Source organism: Aythya marila (assembly GCF_965140915.1).
Source record: "Aythya marila genome assembly, chromosome: 20".
In the NCBI taxonomy this organism is placed as follows: Eukaryota; Metazoa; Chordata; class Aves; order Anseriformes; family Anatidae; genus Aythya; species Aythya marila.
The window spans coordinates 11853529-11878437 of NC_139061.1; the positions used below are offsets into that span (position 1 = coordinate 11853529).

Consider the following 24909-nt stretch of genomic DNA (forward strand, 5'->3'; position numbering starts at 1 on the left):
CTATTTCTCCACCCAGTCCAGAAAGTGTAGGCTAATCAGAACTTTCTTATTACTTTACTCAATAAAATGAATTTTTTTATTTTTTTTTAAGTTCATAGAATGTCTTCTCCTCTCCTGTCACTTTTTCTCCTGTTATGAATCCTGACTTAATAGCACTTCTTGTTTCATGTATGTCTACAAGACCTTATTAGGAGCCAGGCTTTTTAAGGGAAGTTTAGAGGAAGAGATGCTGTAAACCCTAAACAAGTCTAAAATCTCTGACAATGACAGTTTGGAACAGACTCCTTGGGCCTGCATGGGCTATCTTTTTAATGTTAATAATGTCTATTTGTAGCAGATGCAGCACCTTCATGATAGGTCTAGATTTGGCTATTTGAAAATCATCTCTGGAAATTTTCTTTCAAAACTGAAAATCAAGCAGATAGTAGCAGTGAACTATGGGCTACAAAAATGCTTGCACTGATTTGATTTTAAAGAGGTATGTGGGGGTCTATAAGAGTTTTCTTTTTGTCTTCGTTTTTAAATTCATATACAGCTAGTACAATAAAATGGAGCTTCACTTCCATTGCTTTTTGAGAACAGAAATACCGTGTAAACAAAACCACTGACTAAAAAGGACAAAATGTGCTTAAATCCTGAAAGTGTTTGGAGTTTGAAAGTTTTACCAGCTACAGGGAAAAATAATTTTAAACAGCAGGTGATGGTTCTGCTATTATTTTAACAATCCTGCATAGAACAAATTGATCTAGCCTTTAAAAATAGCGTAAAGTTGCCAATAAACCACCTTGGATAGTATTGAATTTTTGATGCAGCTCAGAATGTGAAAAAAAAAATCTGCGTAAAATACAGTATGCCGACAATATATTATCTTTTTATCACTCATGCTAAACAAACTGTTGTATACACAGTCTTTTTTTAAACTAAAAATACTAAAAAAATCCAGCAGGGGGCATATATTACATACTTTAATTTTAATTTAATTATACAATCCAATAGTCCAGGTTATACAGTTTAGATCAGGCATTCTTTTAATGCACACAGACAGATTTTTCTAAAATTCTGTGATAACATCATCTCTATTATCTCTTTACATACATCAGCAGTTAAAAAATCAGCCTACAGTCTTCCCCTCCCCTGCACTCATTTTGCTGGCAAGTACCAGGTAATCCTCACCATCACCTCTCTAAAGTGAGAGGAGATTTGGAAACTGCAAATGGCTTTTGGGTAGCTGTGAACAAGCTAAACTGTAGCAAGGATGTAAATTCCCCCTAGTGAATTGGCAGTAATTTTGCTGTCTAAAATTTCCTTTACATAATTATTTTCTACTAGGCCTAAATTGGCCAAGCACTTACCTGTGTTGTTAAGACTCACATCACACAGGAAAATCATCCATGACCTGGGACTGTGAACTAATTCAATGTATAAAGCCAGTATTGCTCCTCATGTTGTAGCCACGCTTGAACTTGGCTCTGCTAGTCAATAAGAAGTATTCTGCTAATGAGAAGTATTCTGCTGTGTGAATGGAACTATGCATTTCACATACCAACTGTAGACAGATTTCTCATTGTGCCTAATTTGATCACTTCTGCAAAACACAAGTACAGTGTGTTCATCCTTATAGTGCATATGTTGGACTGTGCAACAGGTGCACACATTCCTCAGAACTATGGTCATTCTAAACAAAGTAAAAACTGAAAACAATGGCAGATATTACAAATGTGTAACAGGCCTGCCTGACCCCTGCTCACTTGCATTAAAGTTATATTAGCAGTACCTGGGATCCTGCTATTTTAACCAAGTATCTTTCAGATATGTATTAAGATACGTATTTAAAACATGCTTTCAAAGTTGTTTCCACAGTGTCAAAGGCTAGGCACACTTCAAACAGAACTTGGTGATCCAAGTCTTTAGCAGTTAGTTTATACTTTACCTTTGCATGCTCCCCCCCTCCAAACAGCTAATAAAGTAGTTCACGGTAGAAAAGCTGTGGATGCCCCATCCCTGGAAGTATTCAGGGCCAGGTTGGATGTGGCTTTGGGCAATCTGGTCTAGCGAAAAGTGCCTCGGCCCATGGCAGGGGCATTGGAACCAGATGATCTTTAAGGTTGCTTCCAACCCAAACCATTCTGTGAGTCTAACAGAGACAGGAGCAAAAATTTAGCTTCCTGTAATCTTTACAAGAATATTACAAATCCAACCTACTATTAGCACCAAAATGACAGCATTTGTCTTTTCCCACGTTCTTTGTCATTTTCAAACACACTTCTTGTGTTACTCACTTGCTGATATGATCAACACTTTGAGGCGCTGCTCAGCAACACTTCATTCAGCAACACACGTGAATGCAAGCAGAGGGACAGTAAAAAGCAAGAAATAGTGTTCTATTTGCAAAATATCAGTCTTTCCATTAGCATACTGTACTTGACCCTTCTGGCTGGAGAGGTGGTGATGCTTTTATTCAAAGCGTCGTAGATGATTGTATAGAGATTGGACATAGGTGAAGACACACATAGGATCTGGCTTGTGGCCCATCACCATCATGTCATCCACTTCTATCAGACGATCGCAGTGAGCCATTTTCCTGTAGTAATAATAAAACAGATCCAGCAAATCAAGAGTTAAAGCTAAAGCCTGTAGCTACTTACAATATACCTTTGCTGCTCTAACTTGAGCATCAATGTGGTATATAAGAAATCCTGAGATTTATCAGCAACAGTGAAATGGTCAGGCTCAGGAACTGTTGACAACTGTTATTTTTGTTAACATGGAACATACTTACTCTTTCCCTCTTTTTCCCTATACTGGAATCTGATCCCATCTCTGTGGCATATAGTGCAATCTCCCATTCCTCTGCTTGAGTCTCAGTAAATAGGGTGATACGAGTTTGTAAGTCATGGGGTTTTCTGCTTATTACACTGGAAACTCCAGAAGAATGGGGGAACACGAGAAGAGATGAAATCTACTAATTAAAGGCCAAAGTGGCTTTGGGTTCTTTTTGTTTGCTTTCCCCCACCTCCACTTTTCTCAAGGTGTGAGTGACTTGGACAACAGTCTCAAGTGATCATCATGTTGGAGAGCAGAAGCCTAACCGAGACTGGAACAATGGAAAGGAAAAGATCTGCTGAGGTCTAGGATGAAAAAAATCATGAAAGCAGTAAATATTTGATCTGCCAAGCTCATAAAGGTTCACAGCAATAATTGTGAGAGGAACCCTTCTGGCAATAGAAGAGAACAGTTCAAAGGCTATCACAGCTATGGAGAAGTAATTTCTTAACCAATGTTTCTTATTGTGTGTATGCCTGAGTTCTCCCATATACTTATTACTGTTACACAGAAACTGAGATAGAAAAACACATCAACTTTCCTTTGAGAGTTGTAGATAGTTTTACTGTAGAGATTGACCGCCTGAAAGGGTTGTGAAAGTGCTGTAGAATTGCTTTAAGTTCACTGACATTTAAGGAAATTTATGTGTGCATATAAACTGCAATTCTCAATTTGATTCATTTGCCAGGGGCTGGAATAGGGAAAGCTGACATTTTTTTCCTGTAATGGTAAATGGCAAATGTAGTTCTGTAAGTTTTTGCTTTAATAAATAAATAAATAAAACTCTGAAAGAAACCCACAGCTTCAGTGTGGTGGTACCAGTGTTTGAAGTTGTATCAGCCACTGTAGGAAGCCACTGTATCCCCCCCATCCAATCAGTATCTGGCAATTTGAACCCAGCAGCACACCACATGAAATATTCTTACTACAAGTCAAACAAAACAGCCAATAATAATTATGTTGATACTGGATCAAAAAGCTAGTATTTCTTTTTACTATTAAATGAAATGACAGAATAGCTGAGAAGTTCCCACTCATGATGACTAACAACCATCATCTTTGATTGCCTGGCACATGGCATCAAAAAGGACAGTGTGATGGAGAGTATTAGCTCTGTCCATTTTACAAAAATGCATACAGATACAGGTGAACCAAGATGAACAGCCTCACCAAGGGCAAATCACGCCTCACCAAACTGGTGGTCTTCTATGATGCAGTGGCTACATCAGTTGACAAGGGAAGACCAACCGATATCACATACCTGGACTTCTGTAAGGCCTTTGACAGCCCCACAAGATTAAATTAGCTAAACTGGAAAGAGACTTATTTGAAGGATGAACTACTTAGTGGATTGGGAATTGGCTGGATGGCCGCAGCCAGAGTTGCGATCAGCTGCTCTGTGTCCAGGTTGAGGCTAGTGATGAGTGTGTCCCTCAGAGGTCCATCTTGGGATCAGTGATGTTTAGCTTCTTTATCAATGACAGACAGTGGGATTGAGAGCACCCTCAGCACCCACATGCACCTAAGGAGTGCCATGAAGATGATCAGAGGGTTGGAGCACCTCTCCTGTGAAGACTGAGACCCGGGGTTGTTCAGCCTAAAGAAGAGAATGCTCTGGGATGACCTTATTGTGGCTTTTCAGTATTTAAAGGAGGCTTATAAAAAAGACAGAGAGCAGCTTTTTACATGGGCAGATAGTAATAGAACAAGGGGAATAGTTTTATAATAAAAGAGGGGAGACTTAGATTAGATATTAGGAAGAAATTCTTTACTGTGAGAGTGGTAAGACACTGGAACAGGTTGCCCACAGAAGTTGTGGATGCCCCATCCCTGGAAGTGCTCAAGGCCAGGTTGGACAGAGCTGTGGGCAACCTGATTTAGTGGGTGGCATCCCTGCCTGGGGCGGGGGGGTTGGAACCAGATGATCTTTAAGGTCCCTTCCAACCCAAGCCATTTTATGATTCTCTGAATCCTCCCACAAAATTAAATTCCATAAATTAATCTACTTGCTCGCCCCTCCTTCAAGGGTCACAGTTTTGTCTAGAGAGTTTGGATATATTAACATGCCTCAAATTCAAATCAGGTATCAGGCATATGGGATTGGCCAAGCAGCTACAAGTAGACTGTCCAGTTCCTACAGACTGTTCATAGAAGTTGGATTCCTTGTGCCCTATGAACTAAATTTTTTTTTTTTTTTTTGATTGATAAAGACAAATCTATTAAGATTCCTTCATTACTTGAAGAAAAAAAAATGATTAAAACCAAAAAACAATAACCACCAGACACTGAGAGTAATAGTAGCAGAGTAGTAGTTTTTTTCCCCTCTTCTGTCCAAGCATAAATTATGAGACTGATTTCTCAAGCTTAGTTTATGTCAATGCTAAGGCTGGTTTACAGTAGCTGCTACTAAGCTCTTACAATTTAAACACCATACTTATGCTGCTGCTGTTAAGAGCATTAAACTGCATAATTACACTGAAATGCTTAAGATCACCAAACATTTGCCTTCACACAATAAAATGTTAAAAAAAATTAAATTTAAAAAGTTTAAAATTAAAGTTTAAAGTGATGTTTAAAATTAAAAACGTGAAGCTTACACTTCTAGAATGATAGGCTTTATAAAGCTTAAGTTCAAGCTTTTTTTTTTTTTTAAAAAAAAAAAAAAAAAAAGAGTATAGTACTTGACTGCCTCTCCCTGATTCTTTATAAATTGGCTTCTCATACTTGAAAGTAATCTTTTATAAACACTGGAAAGGAGACACTTTATAATTCGTCTCAGACCTTTTGGCACTGAATATATTATGGAACAATAAAGAGACAGGGCATAGGGATTTCACTAGTACTGCAGTCCCTGCTCTTCTCCATTAAAACATCTACTTTTTCTTGTTACTTACTTTAAGGTAGGGGGTGAGGAAATACTATCTTAATTTCACATTGGTCTGCAGCAGAAGAAACATCTGTGGGAAGTTGAGTGACTAATCTACCCCTCCTTGCAGCTACAGAACACTGTCAAATCAATGCTGCCTTTAACAGAAAGTCTCCATTTCATGTGGCCAGGAGAGTGTTCCTTAGTGTCCAATCAATAGTCCATCAAATACCATTTTGATACTACTTATGAAAAGTAATATAAAAATAATTCACCAAGTGCTATATAAAAGAGATGCAGAATAAACCTCTACTGCAGGCTGAGGAGTAATTTGCATGAGTTTGTACTATGAGTATACACTATTCAAATACATTCACTGAGCTGAACTGAGTCTGAGCACCACCTACCACAGATGCAAACCTCTAACTCTGCACCTGTAGAATTTATTAATGCCAGTCCGTGCATAAGTTTAGCTGTTGAGATATTAAAACCCTCAACACAGACAATAATAAGCATATATGGTAACTCTGCAGTCAAAGGTTGATATTTGAACACATTTCCTCCCTGTTAGTAACATTTTGCAGACCTAAATAAACATCACTGTAAAGAAACCAAAGCACAGCTGCTGTTCAGCATCTCATTATGCATTTCCTGGCCACAGAAAAGATAATAGAAAAATCGGTTTGAGAAAACTGCTCAATTAGATGCAAGGACACAGAAGTCATACAAAGTACTCACTGGCAACATAAATCACAGAATCAATCATAGAATGGCCTGGGTTGAAAAGGACTCACAGATCATCTAGTTTCAACCCCCTTGCTCTGGGCAGGGTTGCCAACCACTAGAGCAGGCTGCCCAGAGCCATATCCAGCCTGTTATCCAACATAAAACCACTATAGTGACAGTAAACACCATTAGTGGACCCAGTAGAAAAGCTGCAATATTCACTTCCACTTTGCTTATTACCAAGTATATAAACATCATGAGTAAGTATAAACTGAAAGGCTGTTCAAGTCCAGCCTCTTGACTGATGCTTCCTTCAGGTTTTTGTTTCTTGACTTCATTCTGTGTTTACCCTGCTGAAGAAAAAAAAAATCAATTTGCAAAAAAGTTGGAGAATATGCCTGATGCCTTGTTTGCTGTAACAAAGATTCCTGTGTGCTAATGGAATAAACGATATTGTTGAACAAATCTTTAAAATACCAGCTGTCACTCTGAGAAATGCTGAACTCACTAAGATCTACCAAGGATCACAGAATTAAGATTGGAAGGGACCTCAGGAGGTCATCTAGTCCATTTTCTGCTTAGTGCAGGGTCAGCTAAAGGAACGTGGACACACAAGTTATTTTTCATTGACTAGTAACCATGATATGGCTTGATGGCCACTTCAGTTCAACATCCTACACGTTGTAATCCAAGTATAAACATTCATTGGCTATCAAATATAAAGACAAAGCAGATCTGAACTGTCAAACAGTATTTCAGCATAAATTCAACGGAATCAGTGAAATAGTGACAATCTAATGACAGAACCCATCCCAGTTTTGTTGGTTTTGTTTTTTAAACTACATACTTTCCCAATATAAAACCAACAGGGTTCATCTAAATGCATTTTTGCCTGCAGGTTGCAACTTCTTTTTCTGGAAGCCATTCAGACACCTAAACATGGATTGTTCAAGGTAAAAGCATGCAAGTCCTGCTTGCCACCATGCTGTCACACAGTACATTGTTAACAATTACTTTTGTCATGTAATCTGTTCTGTTTATTTTGTTAGTATTTCTAATGGGTTTTGCTAAGTGCACTCTGGGTTATGTTTTGCTTAAGTTCTAGTAAATGCAAATTTGTAAGGCTTATGAACTTTCCAGATATTATTCCTCAGGTCATGTAAATGCCCAATCTGTCAGTAAAAATTAGTAACAACAACCTCTGTAAAATATATTTGCCAAGGCTATTTTGCTTTAAAAGCAGCATCCTATTGGAATGTGGTTCTCACCAATGCACACTATCAAATGGAATCTTGGAAGGTAAGCATGTGCAGCAGGCAGTAAATGAGGAACCTTGAAGTGTGACAGGTGGAAGTTGTGAATTTCTACATCTACATCAAGCACAACTGAAATCTACTGACTGCACATACACTTCTGTGACCTAATAAAAAAGACAGTACTGTGTCCTGCTGATCTAAGGACAAAACTGCAGTATGGTCTTGAAACATCAGGAAACAATTAAATGCAACAACAACACAAAAAACACTCCATAGATCATATAAAACTAATGGCTTTGTGGTGGATGTTCTCAAAGCACTTTTGAAATTTTCCTGTAGCAATCTTGTTAGCAATATCATCTCGTGTACACAGATGTGGTTCTGTGGTAAAATACCGTGGGTGAAACCTGCAGCTAATAGTGGCTGCTTCTAGCAGCAGTCCCATGTTCTAGCAGTTGCTGCTAGGATCTCAGAGGTGAGAAAGCAGAATTCAAGTACTACCCGAAGACTGTGAAAGACCTGAATGTGAGACTCCAGTGAACTATTCTGTGCCTGGTAAAACCACATCTGATTTTAGATTTTAGACTGCTGCATCTCCTGTTCTATGCATTCTCTGTGCAGAGCTTTATCATTTTTTCTGGCATGACACATATAAGGTATAGGATCAACAAGAAGAACGATGAAACTCTTCACTGCTGCCTAATTGATAAGATTTGAACTGGAAGCACTTAACAGAGATCTAATGTGATACTCACTCAGCCATGGTGAAAGCCAGCTCAAAGTTCTGCTTGCGATTAGCTGGGTCAAGCTTATTATAATCAAAAGCTTCAGGGAAGAAAGAATGCACAAGCGCACAGAATGCCATCCCATCATTCCAGCTTGAGGAGAAGTTCTGGAGATCAATATGCTGTCATGATGAAAAAATGCACATGTTAATGCAGCACCAGGAAACTTGGAAGAACAGCTGTTTTTGCTCACTGCAGTTTTCTGTCCAGATCTCCCATTAATCAAAGTAACATAGCACAGGCTTTATGTTTTTTCTTCCCCTCTTTGTATTTCCATAATATTATTTGTATTCTGAGAATAAGTGGCATGATCAGCAATAAAGCCTCTTGCCTGAAATGTCCAGACACAAAGCAAACACACCCTCTAGGTCCCTGATCCAAAGCCCACTGAAAATACTGTGAAGAATCTTGTAAGCCTCAGTGAACTCTGGAGCAGGTCTAATGTACCACCTCACTATCTGTGGAAACTGAAGACACTGCTCATTTCTATGAGGAATTTATAACTGCAGAATGGTTCATTTTGTGGCTGTGAGCAATACTGGATAAAGACTTGCTTGCCTTGCTACTCAATAAGACCTAATTCAATGCTTATTACACAGATGAATAGAAATACAGGAAGAATTAGGCCTACCGCAAAACCTGATTCTTAGAACTAATGCTTATTGTCACTTTCAACTGCCAGAGTAAAATGAAACATACTGGTCTCTTGCCTTATGCTGCTTTCCCATTGTACAAAATTCAAGCCCCAACTTTTCTGTTAAGCAACTAACAGTCATGTTTAGTAGCTCTGCTTAGGTGTACTGTAATTAAGAGTTCGGCAATAATAATATACATTTTACAAAACAGATGAAAAACATATATTATAAACAAACAAAATACAACCCAGAACACTAGAAAATTTTCTCCTTGAAATTACTTGGGAATTGTGTCTTACGGCCGGGTAAAAATTACTAAAATCTCAACAAATTAATTCTCTTAGCTACACTGATGTTACCTCACAGAAATTAGCTCACTAACATTCTGTGATTCAACCTCAACTATTTAATACAAATGTGCTTCTCTAAAAACTAGGAAATAATATTTTGGTCTTCTGTGTAGCAAAAGGGAGATGGTCTCCATGTACTGGTAAAAGGCTATTTAGAACTTATTCTGTGTAATGAGGATGAGATATCAAAGTCTGCTACTATGAAAATAAAATGTGTTGAATGTACCCTGAAGTCCATATCCATAAGCACAAAAATGTAGGCTTTCAGACAAACACTAATGTATTGTCTCGATAGACATACAGAACCTCATTCATGCAATAGACTTCCTGCAGCTTTGCCCATGCAACATGTTACCCATACAGAACATCATGACCTTGGACAGGACAAAGTTAACTCATTGTATAGCATGTTTTACGTTTACTTTCTGAGTACTTTTTTAGCAAGTTCTCCAGAAAAAGAGAGCTGAAGTGCTAACATATCTTTACCTTGTATCCTATGGTTTTTGAGCGACACCAGTCTAACAAAATTTGTTTAATGCTGCTAGCGCTGGCAACCCCAAAACTCTGTGATCTCTTCAGTTTAGCTCTGGATTCTCCTTTTCCCCTGGAAAATTAACAGAAACTAGATTAAATTACATCCTAGAAAAACTTAAACCTACTTGTCATCAACATTTATATAACCTTGCCCACATCAGTCCCTGTCCAGGTGATATTTGAGAAATTCATGGCTAAAACTTCAACTTGCTGGTCCTGCAAGAAAAACTCATTTTCATTTCACTAAAGCTAGGATTCCATGCTCTCTTCTATCTAAATCATGACCTTACCACGATGCATAAAGAACAGTCCATGTTTTTGGCCCTTAATGAATGACAAGAGAAAGTCACTATATTCCCAGTCTCTTATAATAATAGAGGAGGCAGCTTTCACAACACTCTCTCCTGATAAAAGGCATCTGCTACTTCAGCTGAATAACTCCAAAGACATAGGAATCTATAGATGTGAATTTCCATAGCTCAGCCTGTGATGGCAGCAAATCTGTACATGACCTTACAGTCCTCGAGCTCAAAAATCTTACACTGAGAGTTCTCCCACCCAGCTGTCCTTTGCTGACAGTAATTAACAAATTAGTTTCCCATACACAAACCCCTTCTGGTGACACAAGGGGGTGACATACTTTGCACTGTCTTGTTCAAATTTCTCAAAAAGCGCTTTCCGGGACTGTGTTCCCATAGTCCGTGGGAGCGTTTGAGATCGCACCAGTTCTCGCCTCCTTTGAACTTGGTGATGCGTAGTAGAAGACGAGGAGTTAGGCTTGGATGTCACATCACAGTAACTGTCAGCTGCCCTGCAGAAAAATTACATGCAAAGTATGTGGTTAAAGAAATAAAGTTTCTCTCTGCAGTGACAGGAGTCAGCATAGAGGCCCAGCTTTTGCCTACTCTAAACCTTCCAGAACAGCAATTTCAAGGGGACATGAATGAGTCAAAAACTATTTAAGTAAAGGTTATAGCTTTATTGATAGACAATAGCACTTGAGTACAGAAGTTTCTAAGGAAACACTTATGAGACATAGCTGGCCAAGTCGCAAAGGCTGTATAGCACTAAATAGAACAACAATTAAACACTTTTAAGGAAACCACCTAGGAGCACTAAATCCCTTTAACTTCAGCTCCTGGGTTCCTGGAGGATTCAATTCACGTTTCAAAAATAGAACTTGAATAGTAATTCAGGAAGTACTTTTGAAATTTTTAATTATAGTACACAGAATCCTTAGCTCATGTCACTGTTGCTCTACTGATTGCAAGCTGCTAATTTGATCAAGACACAGGATTATACTCTACTTTGTCTTTGAGCTGTAAATCATTTCATCAACATTAAGGAAGTAAACAACACATGGCATTTGAAAGTGTTTCCCTCTACTGAGATGGAGCAATTGAGGTAAAGAGCAATAAAATCAGTGTCACACATTAATTTCTGGTACAGCTGGAGGTCAGATCTCCTGACAGCAAGTTCTGCAGGGTGCTCAGTATATCACAACTCAAATATTGAAGTGATAACATTGGAACCAACTCAGAAGAAATATAATGCCAAATTTGGGATGATTTTCAAGGCAGTTGCAAGCCTAACTTAAGAGACTTAAATTGGCAGCCCTCCCACTTTTCTTGAATGGATATTTTGCATGCTGAGGATGCCTGGATTTGCCAGTACTAAGTGTGATACCATGTAATACTACGCTAAGCAACTGTGACTCTGACTTGATCAAAAATGTGTAGTAGCCAGTTTTTTGAAGGACAAATGAAAGTCTTCATTATCCTGCAAGGCATTTATCTTCAAACCAAACTCTAGCCTAGAAAAACTATGGTTGTATGATGGCACTCACGTGTTGGTTTCCAAAAATAAACCCAAGGCAGAAATTCCTGATAATTTTTAGAAGTGCTTCCAAAAGGCCTGACAACTTGCTCCCCATAACAAAAATCTACCACTGGCACTAAGAGTTTCACTGACAGCATAAAAATGCAAAATCCACAATTAAGTCTGCTTTAAACTCCTCTAGAAAGCTTGTTTGTTTTTTACCCCTTCCCATCTGTGTTCCATGTAGCCCCTCAGGAACACTCACAACCTTTAACAGGTTGAGATTACAGCACCTGGGACTCACCTGTTCACTAAGTCAGCAGAATACCTACCCGTTAATTGAGATTATACTGAACATAATGTCCTAACAAAATATCAAGAAGAATGCCTGCCTTTCACCAGCTTTGGTTCCACTGCTCATCCCACAGCTTGCAGTTGAGACAGGCTTAGCGATAGATGTGGTATTCTCTGTATAAAAATAAGAAAAAAAAAGATGCAACAGGGTTGAAACTCTTCTCTCCTTTCCTCATATGTTTTCAAACCTTATCCTGATGAACAGCCAAGTACTACTGATTTTCACTCACCACAGTAAGAAGCTGCAGGCCTCTGCCTAGATTCCAGTTTAAAGCTAGCAAGCTAGGAACGGATTTTCCCCAGGAATTCCGACCCTCTGCAAAAACTGTTGCACCGCAGCAGAATTGTATAAACAGGTCGGAAAAGGCTGTGAGAAAATACCTTCAAAAAAACTCTGTTGGGAAGGCTGGACTCTTCCACTCCCTTGTGCAGACCTCTGAGGACATGCTGCCAGTGATATTTCACTGAAGGGAGGAAAGTGTGCTACAGCTCAGCTTGCAACAGTCATTCTGGCATATAAAAGGAGTCCCAAGAAGTTTACCACACACAGAACACAATTTAAATGACCTAATTTCCACCAGGAATTGTTTTAATTTATGAGGTAGAATAGACTCCAAAGATTGCAAAGGTGGCTTAAAACTAAGTTTGCATCTTCCTCTTCTCACCCTTGGTGTTGCTTCTTCTGTGCTTTCCACCCTAAATCCAAGTACTAGATTCTGGCTAGGCTCTGTAACCGTGAAATAATGGAGTGGTTTGTCCAGTTTCAACACACTAAAGCCAAAACTTGTTGCATAAGGCAGGAACTCATTTGTGGAAGGCTCTTTCTATAGACAAAGAAGAGCCAACACCTTAGAAGCAATCCAACCTAAACACTGTCCAAATCACCCTCTTCAGAGTGCTGAACTCTCCCCACTGCCTATAGAAGGGACCCAGACCAACTAGATTTTTCATTCAAAACATGCCCTGGTAAATGCCAGCATACAGATGTGAATCTAGAACTACAAAAAAACTGCTAGATACCTGTACAAATCCCACAGATGTTAAGCTAAGGAGGAATATCATCACTATTGTGGACAAGCTACATCTCTGCTCAGCTGATATTTGAGATAACTGAAATGCCAGCACATTTTATAGACAGTAACAGCTTGGCATTATTGTCAGAAGTAATTTTGGAGAGAGCTCAAGTCTTCTATTGCCATTGGAATCAAAAACACTTAAGGCATATGTCTCCTCTGAGACATTTATATGTGAAAGTGACTACTTACTGTTCTGCTCAGATTAATTTGCTTCAACACCTGTAAGGTGCACCCACCACTTTCCAGCTGCAGTTAAGCTTGCATTCAGTCACAGCAGCAGTTCATTCACTTGGTCAGCTGAAATGTTCACCATTCAAGCTATCTGTTCTGACTCACTGTTTTTGGTACCAACTGTTTCCACTTCAGAGGTTGCCTAACAGCACACATGCACACTGCTGTGCAAATATGGATATGTACCCCTTGCTTTGAACCTGGGAAATTAAATCTGCATGGAGTTTTGTTAGCAACTTTTAGCATTACTATGTACCTACTAAATGGAGCTAGATGCTTAGATCTGAATTCCCCATGGAATCTCTCTCAATATGCATTGCATGACACACTGGTAGGAACGCTCACCTCCAGTGGCAGATGAAGCCAATGTTCTCAATGTACTTGAATTCCATGCCTTCACTGAAACAGGAAAAAAAAATACAAAGGAAGGCTATGTTACATTCTTAGCTTGAATAAGACAAAATTTGAAAGACGAACCTGCAAATAATCCCTATCTCTTACTGGCAATTCCATCTGATCTCTCTCTAATCTCTCTCTGTAATTTTTGACCAATATAAATAGTCTGATCAATAAGCATCACTGTGACTAAACACACCTGAAATACAGCTCAAAGACAAATGACTTGAATATGAATCAAATAATACAGGATTTCTTTCTTTTTTTTTTTTTTTTTTTTTTTTTTTTAATTTAATTTAGATATAAGAATAAGATTCTGCAATCTCTCTGACTTTCTTATGTGTTTCAGTTTGCTGTTGCTCATTCCTCCCTCTGCATGACTTCTGAGCCTGTTAGCCAATATCTGCCTAACTTCTCAAGATACTTCTTCAGTAACTGTGCTAGAATATAGGCTGCATTGTGAACCCAATTATATTAGGCTACAAAAATTCTCTGAAGATGTGACATTATAACCTAAACCTCCAACTAGGACCCACAGTATTTCAAATCGGAGTGTCTCACTATGGAACAAGAAGCCATAGAAGTGAGGTTTGATAACTACCTGTAGGTCACAAGACAACCACTGTGTTCCCTGAAGTAATAAAATGAGTCACATTTTCAGAAAACAAACTTTTTTTTCTTCTCTTACCTGACTGGCTGGAAGTTTTCAATACCGTCTCATTTTTGCTCTTGCTCTGTCCAAGAATGCCAGTAGATGCATTAGCTGCTCCTGTTGAACATATGGTTTCTCCTGATATTCTGGTTACTGCAGTAACAGGAAGGTGAGGCATCTGTAATGTGACTGCAGGGGCATGGGCCTCAGGGGAAGAATCTGACACGCAAAAAGCGGTCAGTTCATGGGCGACTTTTGGCTGACCTGGTGAATAAAAGAAAAGCAGAGAGGAAGTCAATTTATTTACAGATCTGTAACAAAGTTACAAACCCATTTCCATGCAACAACTTAATTATACAAGTCATTGGTATTATTCTACCCCGTTCTCCCTCTGAGACGTTATACCATTTACAGCACTACATGACACTCAGCAAGAACAGCTTCTTCAAATCATTAATTCACTAGCACTTATGTTTAGTAACCTCCTCTTGCTCTGTGCAACTCCTGCACCGTCTTCTGCTGTGGATTAGGAGTCAGCATTCTTGTTCTTTTCTTGGTTTTATGAAGTGCCAGTTAATTACTTCCTAATATTTTATTCCTAGTAATTATTTCCTAATTTTCCTAAGTAGGAAATAAACAGTGCCACAGGACAAAAATCCATGCTGAAACCATAACAGATTCTAATTGTTCCAAAAACCAAAAGCTGCTCCATGACTGCCATGATCAGGTATTTTACAAGTAGTGCTATTTAATTTCTTGGTCTTTTCCTACCTGATGAAGACTGGTGTCCATTTTCAATGATAGAAGAACTAAAAACTCTTCTAAACTCAGGTTTGTGGTGGTCATCCAGGTCCACACTCTGTCAGAGGAAACAGACAACTGAATTCCAAACAATATCAAAAGTCAGAGGAAAACCCAGAAACCCCAGCCAAAAACAGGTCTTTCCCATACTACTGACCAAAATACAGGATGGGAGAAATTCCTTAGCTCTGAAGGCCAGAAGTTGAAAACTGACCACTGGCAATGCAGGTCATGCATCAATACTCACATACTTGTCCCAACAGGCTCCATGCGCCTAGGAGGGCACTTTATCCACTTTTCTTAGACAAAGCTATGTAAGCTATTCACCTACCATCACTGTAATGGTGATAAACAGAAGACCCTGTCCAATTGTGGAAAAACAAGGGGAATGCAGAATTTGTAAGTCCAGGTCAAACCTTCCTGTTCTCTCCCTTTCATTGTAACAGAAAGTCTGAGATGCTGATGTTAAAAACAAGGCCATCCACCCTATTAAGAGGGCATGGAAATAATGCTTTAGTGGACAAAAATTTCCATCTATGTGTGATAAAAGATAGGTAGATGTAGCTGGTATTCATTTAATCATATAATCAGAAACAAAGCCTTGATTGCATTTAGCAGGACTTCCACTAAATTCACAAGGACATGCATTAAGTCCAAAATAATCATAAATTACATTTGTCTAGGGCTAATAATCTCAACTTCATTAAATGCCAAAAGACTTCAAAAAGATGAGGATTTTGCAGGACAACAAGAGGACATATAAAAAACTTACTGGGTAATTCCTTCCAAATTGGTTGCAGTCTTTTTAACAGCAAAACCAGCCCTACATGGCAGCTAAAGCATTTTTTATACTGCCAATACCACTGCTTGTGTTGAGATATTTCTATCATATTTTTCATAGAACTACCCTACATCATGCATTACCTTAACTGCATGAATATGCAGATTCAGCTAGCAGAACTACCTACACGTGTGAAGTAATACGTGTTTAATCTGTATAGGTACATACATATACATAAATTTAGCCTGGTTGTATTGGAGGTACCAGTTGCTGAGGGTGTTCAGGATATCTGTAAGAAAGGCTCACGGTATGCATTGGTGTGTGAAAATAGACTGCAAGAGTAGTGTACACCTAGTCCTGGAAAGACAAGCGAACCTTGCACAACTTTACCAGATGAAGAGTCCATTTCTCTCTAATTGGACTTCATTGAGAAACTATTTAGCTATAGAGCTTACATTGTTTCAGACTACTAAAGAAAATAAGAGTAGTCATCCTTCTGTACAACTCATAGTACAAGGTTAGGCTTCATACAAAAAGTGTCACGTTTCTAACTTTATTTTACTCAATCGTACTATGTCCAGTTCTAGTATTTTTGCCTGTGTAATGTTTTATGCCCTTTTAAGCAAGTTACTGAGATAATTCATGAGATAATCAGTGTTTCACCACTGAAATACACTGTGGATTCAAGTTCATAGCTTCTCTCAATGTCAGGTTAAAAAGACCTTTATGTATTTCAGACTACATCAAATGATTTAACATTTAATATTCTGTTTCCTGCAATAAAATAGACAGTTGACATATTCTGAGAACATATGTGAAAAGCATTACAGAAAGTATTATCCCAGACATTTATATCTGACTTATAATTTGCAACTTCTGTTAATGATACTTTCTTCAGGAAAAAGCAAAACTTTTCCCACCTAATGTCCAGGGAAATCAGCTAAATTCTTTATGGTTTTGTGCATCCGTGTTTGTTGTTGTTGTTGTTGTGTTTGTTTTAAAATAATCAATAAGAAGTTATATGATTTCGGAGTTCAGGAACTAAATAAAGAAGAAATCACCTTGCAGACATCTAATAACCTCAACTAAAAAAAAAAATGTAGCTGCCCAGAATCAGTGTATACATGCAGCAGAGTCAAATTCCCCCTCCCCCCAAATTTTTTTCCCACAAAATTGGTGAAAAAGTTAGAATGTTAGGCTTGCTCTTAGAACTAATCTCTTTGTAGCTCAGTAGCCTCTGTATTATGTAGGATGATAATATTTTCTCTAGTTTTAGGGCTGTGGAAATTCCTCCTTCACTGCAATGCTGTTAAGACCTTGGAGATCCATAGCTGGAAGTCACTGTAAAACGGGAAAACACAGTAACCCACTAAAGAACACCCTGCACATTCAGAAAAAGTAGGCATCAGATCCTGAGATTAGAAAAAAAAATACATATATTATCTCCTCTCTGAGCCACTGAGGCACACACCTGTCACGTCTTCAAGCCTTTGCCTGAAACAAGGTCAAATCGTAGAAGAATGACAGACAAATGAGATTCATCTCTCTCAAACAAGATTTCTCAGTCTTCCAGAATTTTGCACAAATGCACCAATTATCAAGAGTCATGATAAAAATCATTGGATCTAAAAGTGCTCTTTATCTGATTGTGTGAGAGATACCTCCCTCTTGTTACACATCAGTGTGAATTGAGATGGCTTCATGGTATGTAATGTCAGGTGATTTCTGGACCACTTAATCTGCTTGTTTGTATTGCCTGTGTCATTATGTTTCATGGAGTAACTCCTGTGCTGACTAACTGTTGAGTACCATCAGGTCACTAGAGAGATACACCTATAGGTAATACTTGTTTAGATCTTCCCAAGTGTTCCTAATCCAGCTATGCATTTCTCTGTTGCTTTCTCCATAGCTGGCCAGTTCTCTACAGATGTCCTTCCAACAGTCTGTCAACACTAAATAGAAACTCTTCTAACAGCATCAAAACAGACCACCCTTGTAATATTTTTAGTCCTGCTTGTTCACAAAGGAAATCATGTTCAATCACAATCACTGTGGAAGTGATAATGCTCCTGCCAGTATGTGAGATTCACTCAGCAAAAAATGTGAGAATTATTCCTTTCTAATAATCACAGGCAGGTAGGATAGGGACCCTAGCATTTGCAAAGGACAACAAACAGCAACAAATTCCTCAACAAGGGATAAATCCTCCATACTGAAGCTATGGCTCCAGAATCTCAGTTTAAAATTCATTTTCCAAACATATTCTATGTGATACCTTTGCAAAAACAGCTATCAGAGTCTAGCCCGGTTAGAGAGCCAAATTAAAGTATAGCATCAAAATACCAGGAAGACTGGCTGTGGTTAACCACAGTGGCTAACAACTGACACACAAATGCACACTTTTTTTTTCCCAAGCAGGACTTGGGAATCCATATCACAAGAAAGAAGGTCTACACTGTAGGCTAGCTATGGAAGCTGAGGGCACCTCTGCACAAACTTGACCAGCTGTATGTTGGCTTCAGCACAGGTAAACTGTATAATCACAGTCATGCAATGCCAAGCCTGTGTTTCATTTCCTGAGCGCTACTGCTAAAATGTGGAGACCTTTTCTTTCTCCTATTCCTGGCCTCCTTTTTCCATTACCTCCCTTGTATCAGATCTTATAAACCACAGAGCAAATCATGTCAGCTCAGGAATCACATGAAAAAATAACCCTCTTTGTTATCAAAACCCACTCGTTGTCTATCAGATCCTGTTTCCACTCAGTTATGTTATTAGATTGTGGTGGAAAACAAGCAGTCATACGTAGGATGACGTGAATGTCCTAACATTGCAGCACACTGCAGTTACTGCATTAAACAAAACATAAATCTGAATCCTAAGCGCTGATACCTGCCTCTCACCAAGGCGTATTCACTAGCTCAGAGCCACACAAAGGCATCTACAAGGCTCCTGACAGACCTCAACTGCCTCCATCTGGAACAAAGCACAAGACATTTGACCCTGTGTCTACATCAGAGAAGCTAGGTCCCTTACCCTGTGCTACTACCTCCTCAGTTTTGTTAATTAATTCCTCTGGGGTTGATCTTATGTCAGTGGAAGAAGAATCTTCTTGTAGAAAATAATGTGCTTGTAACAATATAAAGCCAGCTTGCCTCAATCTCAGATCTTTGACAATCTGGGACACTCTCCTGCATAACCTTTCTTCTGCTGTATTACTAGCCTCAGGCACAGCCACCTGAACGGCATCATATAATGATGATTTTTTGAAAAGCATTTCATTGCAGCTCTGACTCAGCTTTGTTTATAGGTGAAATACAATCCAGTGGCACCTAGGTTACAGAGCACCTAGAAGCTCACCCCAGTCAGTGTATCTTTGCATGAGACAATGCACATATTGACAGCAGGCAGACAGTGATGAGCTTCTGCCCAAGAGCGGCTGCAGCATGAAAATAAAGGGGGACAGAGGAACAGGAAGGTGTTGTGGTGTACCCTTATTACACAGAATACCACCAAAAGGCACTGTGATTGGTCATAAAAACCACAAATCCTTACCACAGTGATGTGTTAATCTGCTTCCCACATTGATTAAAAGACAAAGGCAGACAACACCTAAGCTTGTCTTTCTCCTTTCTGTAACTTTTAAAAACTACCCCTACCTTTGGCATAACACAGAGCTGCATTTTTATTTTTAATTTCATTTATTTACTCTGCAGCTTATTCAGCACCTTGCATTCTGTGGAAGAAAAAGGAGAAGAAAAAAGGTGAAAAATTAAGTCAAGGACAATCTAGACACAATGTATTTTTGAGGAGAAAACATCCAGATCTCCTAGTTTTGACTCTCAACAACTTTTTGAATTAAATGATACCTTCCTCGGCTATGAGGAAAGTTGCCAAAAATGTGTCCTGTCAGGAATCCCTGAACCTCAGCAGAAGGAACTGATGAAAACTGTTTATGTGACAGACATGATCATAATTAAAGGATGAGTCCAAGATACCTGCTTTAACCCAAACTTCCCCAGACTTTACAGCTGACAAAAATGAACCCCATGCTGCCTGTTTATGGCTTCTTCAGAGGTCACACCAAGAAAAAAGACATAAGGCTAGGGGAGGAGACTCTTGTGTCACAGATAACTGTGCAGCTAGAACAGAGCTCATATATACTTTAAGTATACATATCTACTCATAATACTATGCCTACACAAATCATGGAAACTAAGACTTTGCAATCAAGGTTCCTTGAAGATTAAAAAAAAAAAGGATCAAAATAGCATAGTTCAATTGGATGTGACCTACAAAGACCATTGAGTTCAAACACAGGTCTTGCATTGAATAGCTAAAATGCTATTCTCAAATCTTTTGTCAAAAGAAAACAACATAAAAAACACAGTATTATATGATTCTTTTGGAAGAAGTGACCACAAATAGAAAAAAAGCAGGGCCCTCTCCCCAGCCCCCATCTTCTGCCTGGACAGCATCACTGGAAGCTTGCCTTTTTTTTTTTTTTTAAACATATCATAATTTTAAACCAGTCCCAGGGATTCTGGCATGTAAGTTTCATATACTGGCTGCTGTCAGTGCTGGATTTGGACACTCCCTTTCCATTTGGCAGCCATAATCTGAAGATTTTGGAACATTCCACAGAGCTAATTTCCAAACAGACCCTATCTTTTTGCTTTACAGAGATAAAAGGTATCACCTTTATTCAGTTTATAAAATTCAGAGTTTTCAAAAAGATTTACCTAGTTGAAGGGTAAATCAAGAAATAATTAGACACTTCAGGATCCAGCTGTAGCAACTCAACAAGCAGATTTACTACAGTCTTAAAAATAGAAAAAGTTATTCTTCTTTCATTATTAAAACTTCAAATTCACCACTATCCCAAGATAGAAAAAGAAAAGTGAGCAATTTTTCATGTGAAATATTTTGAAAGAATGCAGCAAATAAGACTGTGAATGTGACAACCTTTGATCCAAATTACCACCTGATTCCAAAACTAATGAATTCCAATTACTTTCCAAATCATCCTGCTCTGCAGAAGTCAGTGATACAGAAACTACCCCAGAGAGAAAAAACAGAAAGGAAAAAAATGAAACAAAAGAAGAAAAAAAAAAAGGAAAAAAAAAAAAAAAAGACAATAAAGAAAGAGAAAATCTCCAAAGCAGTCCTTTTTGCTGTTCATATGAAAAACAAATGTGCAAACAACAAAGAACAACAACCACCCCCCTCCTCAAAGCTGCCTTTCCCCATAGCTGGAGAGTTCTGGGTTTAACAGACAACAAATCCTTTGCAACATTAACAGCATTGTGTCTTATGCAGGAAATTGGGTAAACAAAAAGTCATCCTGAAAGAACAGGTCACTTGCTATACTGAAATACTCTGGACCAAAGGCAGCTGGCTCCATCTAAGTGAGCACTTACACTAGTGTATACCAGATTTCAAGGACAGCATAGCTGAGGCGGCCCAAAAATTATACTTAAAAGGAGATTTGTGTCTTTACTTTTGTCTGAACTATGCTTGGAACTCCTTAGCCTCACTATTTTATTTTTTTTTTCCTCAACAAAATTACCTTGAAAAGTAATCTGGCGACATTAGAAAATAATAGTTCAGACACTAAAGATGCTCAGAACCTGCAGTATTCAATCTGCAATCTGAGAAAGAAACTCCTAATTCTTGTCCAGAGTATTTTGCCAGAAACATTGAAGGAAACACAACCCAGCTCTTTACTGGGATAAACGCTGTGTCAACCACACAGTGAAAAGAAATGTAACCAATAAATCTTTTAAGGAGCAAAAGAACACATTTATTTGCTATTATTTCCAGAACTCTATTATTTGTTTCTCCTTGTAGAAGCATTTACTATAGCTAGAAGTCTTATTAATTTTTATCACAGCCACTCGTTTACCTGAAAACATACACAGTGTCGTGTATGGTACTCTGCTTCTAGTGCTTCGGTTGCATTAGCAGAAATTGCAAGCAACTGAGAGAACATTTTCTTCATGACAAATAACCTAGGTGACCTGCACAGTGACTAAGGCTTGTGCTTTATCCATTTGAGCACAGCTACATCACAACCTTAACAACAAAAAATTTGTTTTCACTGCATACATTTGGTGTGTGTGGCTCCAGCTGCATCTCCCGTGGTTCTTAGTCCTGAGATTTCTTCTCGATCAGTTGTGCTAACTCTGGAAGTTGTCCAGTGGGGAAAATTGCTGGGAAGATACTGGAGAACTACCAGTACTAAAGTGATCTTCCCTGAACCCTCAAAGCTAAGAGGGAAAATTTCAACCAGAACAAAAATACATTCTGTGCTTTAACCCAGACTTATACCTAGAGCTGGATATTGCCATAACCTTGACACAAGGCTTACCACAGAGTGTGGAGTATACGCTACAAATAGAGTGTTGATGAAGCAAGTGAGATGTGTGAGGGACCACATCTTCTTGTCCCTTCCCTGGTACTGAGCTTACTTCTGCTCTTTGCAATACAAATAAGTGTGGATGGCTCCATGGAGCAAAAAGGAATGGATCTGAAAGATGTGCATGCTGTTCATCTTTGCCATTTTCAGGAAAATGCAGCAGCTGCTACAATGGCATTGGAACAGCGCATCATGCAGCAGCTTTGTCTTCTCATTTGGCCAGCTGTGGGAAGCCCTATGCCCTCAGCCTTGAGACAGTGAGGAGGAAAAGTTCTGGAATGTTATAGAGAATCCTTTTCTAGTCCCACCAAATTAACTTTGAATGAAGTTTATTTCCAAGCTTTTATTTTCCATCCCCAAAGCTTGGATAACCCATGTATCATCTTTTCATAATACAAATCTCAAAGACCTCAGGCAAGACATGGCTTAATCAACATCATACAAAATAGGCTATCAGCTCTAAAAGCCAACTCTAATACCACATAGTTTTATGTGACATTCCCCACGTACTGTCTGGAAGTAACCTTCTGGTGTCCAGAATTGTACAGGAACTCTCACAGCTCCTTCCACAGAACCAGGCATATATGAAAAGTACTACAGAAAACTCACTGTCATATGAACTTCCTACTACCTAGGATTTTCATGCACCAAGTTATAATGCTCCACCATAGCGCAGAAACAGTTTTACCAGTGGGGAGAATGTTTGTGCTTGTTTAGGTCATGGATACCATGACAGCTTGCATGGGGCCTAGCTCACTGGAATGAGCCAAAGCAATGTTCATTGCACTTGCACAGCAAAACTGTCACACCTCAGGATGTAAAGTCACTATCTTAGGGAAGCGTGTTACTGCCTGCTATAGGCTGCCGAGCTGTTCTCCTTTAAGTGCTTGCCAATTGGCAAACAGGATTGCTGGCACACTGATCCCCCTGCAACTACTCCAGAAAGCACACACAGATATTTCCATGTATCTGTGTATATTGATAGCTGAGACCGCCTCCAACTTCTCTTTTTACATCTAACTGTAGTGAACCAAGAGGCTGCTGCCACCCTAACCAAGATCTCTGGACTTGAAGTGCCATAATCAGAAACATCTCCAGATGGAGTCACAGACAAGGCCATTCCCAAAAACTCATCTACGCTACACTGCACAAGAAGTGCCCCATGTCACTAAACACTCCCCCATGCCAGTGCAGAGCTCAATGACACCCGTGAAGCATCCACTCGTGCCCAAGTGCTCACGCACCCTCTTGGCACTCCCTCCACCGCCTCCCCAGCCACGGTAAGCACTTACTTGGCTCCGGCCAGCCACCGCTAGCTTCGCATGGCTGGAGAACCTGCCACTGGCCAAAGGCGGCCCCGGAGAGCCAGGTCCCGCAGGCGGGGGGCTCTCCTCTGCCCCATCTGGCCAGTCCTGCAGCAGCCCCGCCGACTGGCCGAGGGCCTCCACCTGTCGAGCCAGGCGCTCCAGCTGCACCCGCAGGCGCCGGTTCTCCTGCTGCAGCTCTGAGACAGTGTGTGCCAGGGGGCTAGCAAGGCGCAGCACCTCCTCCACCTGCCGTCCCACCCCTTGCTTGAACACCTGGATGTCCGCATGGATCTCCCGAACAGCGCCCCGCAGCGTGTCCTCGTAGCGCCCCAGGGCCTCAAACACCGTCTGCGCTTCGCGGCTGGTCGGATCCTCGGTCTCGCCCGGCATCGCGTTCATGGCCCGCAGGCTCCGTGGAGCGGCCAGAAAGGCCTGGGTGGTGGTGGTGGTGATGGTGGTGGTGGCTCCGGATCCGCTGGTCGCGGACACCCGGCCAACACCTCTCCCGCCGCCGCCCGCTCCTCCCCTCGGGGAGCGCGCAGGAGCTTCCCGACGCCTTAAGCCCGATCCCCGCTCCGCCCTGCCCCTGTGCCCGTGCTGCGGAGGTGAAGCCGGACGGAGCCCGCGCCGCGCCCGACGGGGGGCGCCTCGGAAGCGCCACGCAGCAGCAGGGCACGGAGGCAGCGAGACCGGGAGCGGAGATGCTGCCCGGGACCGCCCCGCTCCGCGTTTGCACTGTGGGAGGACGGCATGCAACTTCAGCAGGGAACAGCGAAACGGGGCGGGAGAACGGGCGGGGCAATGCTGGGATCGGTTTCATCTTTCCCCAGTTGCCTGGGTGCTGATGCCGAAGTAAACAGACCTAAATGGTCGCCAGCACAAGTGAGGAAAGGTTGGATGGGCTTTATTCCTTTGCAGAATACACATAATATAGCAGCCTTCTTCCTCTGCCTTTGAAGTACCTGACAACACAAGGAAGACAATGAAAGAGCAATATGATGCAAATGTATCTAGGAATCATATATATATATTTTTTTAATAAAATAAAATTTTATAATCCTCCCCTACAATTTGGTCAGAATAGCACACCCTTCTCAAAT

The 24909-nt window shown here is 40.1% G+C and overlaps 1 protein-coding gene across 2 annotated transcripts; it reads right to left on the minus strand.

Annotated features, from left to right (window-relative positions):
- Positions 1-980: 980 nt before the first annotated feature.
- SMTNL2 (smoothelin like 2) lies at positions 981-24297 on the minus strand. 2 transcript variants are annotated; one of them, XM_082776589.1, is made up of 9 exons: positions 23795-24297; positions 15274-15361; positions 14539-14766; positions 13800-13853; positions 12186-12261; positions 10616-10786; positions 9928-10045; positions 8427-8578; positions 981-2581 (listed from the first exon to the last, which is right to left on the minus strand). In XM_082776589.1, the coding sequence occupies exons 1-9, from the start codon at positions 24206-24208 to the stop codon at positions 2455-2457; spliced, it is 1428 nt and encodes a 475-aa protein (XP_082632715.1). In that variant the 5' UTR covers positions 24209-24297; the 3' UTR covers positions 981-2454. The 2 variants fall into 2 exon arrangements, with proteins under 2 accessions (XP_082632715.1, XP_082632716.1); XM_082776590.1 differs by lacking the exon at positions 981-2581 and adding an exon at positions 6633-6768.
- Positions 24298-24909: the final 612 nt, after the last annotated feature.

Bases quoted from the DNA above. Each gene is read 5' to 3' on its own strand.
- SMTNL2 (XM_082776589.1), bottom strand. From the start codon at position 24,208: ATGAACGCGATGCCGGGCGAGACCGAGGATCCGACCAGCCGCGAAGCG. The intron at 15,362-23,794 runs GTAAGTGCTTAC...TTCCTCTGACAG, and splicing joins CGGTGGCTGGCCGGAGCCAA to AGTGTGGACCTGGATGACCA. The intron at 8,579-9,927 runs GTAAAGATATGT...TCATCATGACAG, and splicing joins CAAAAACCATAGGATACAAG to CATATTGATCTCCAGAACTT.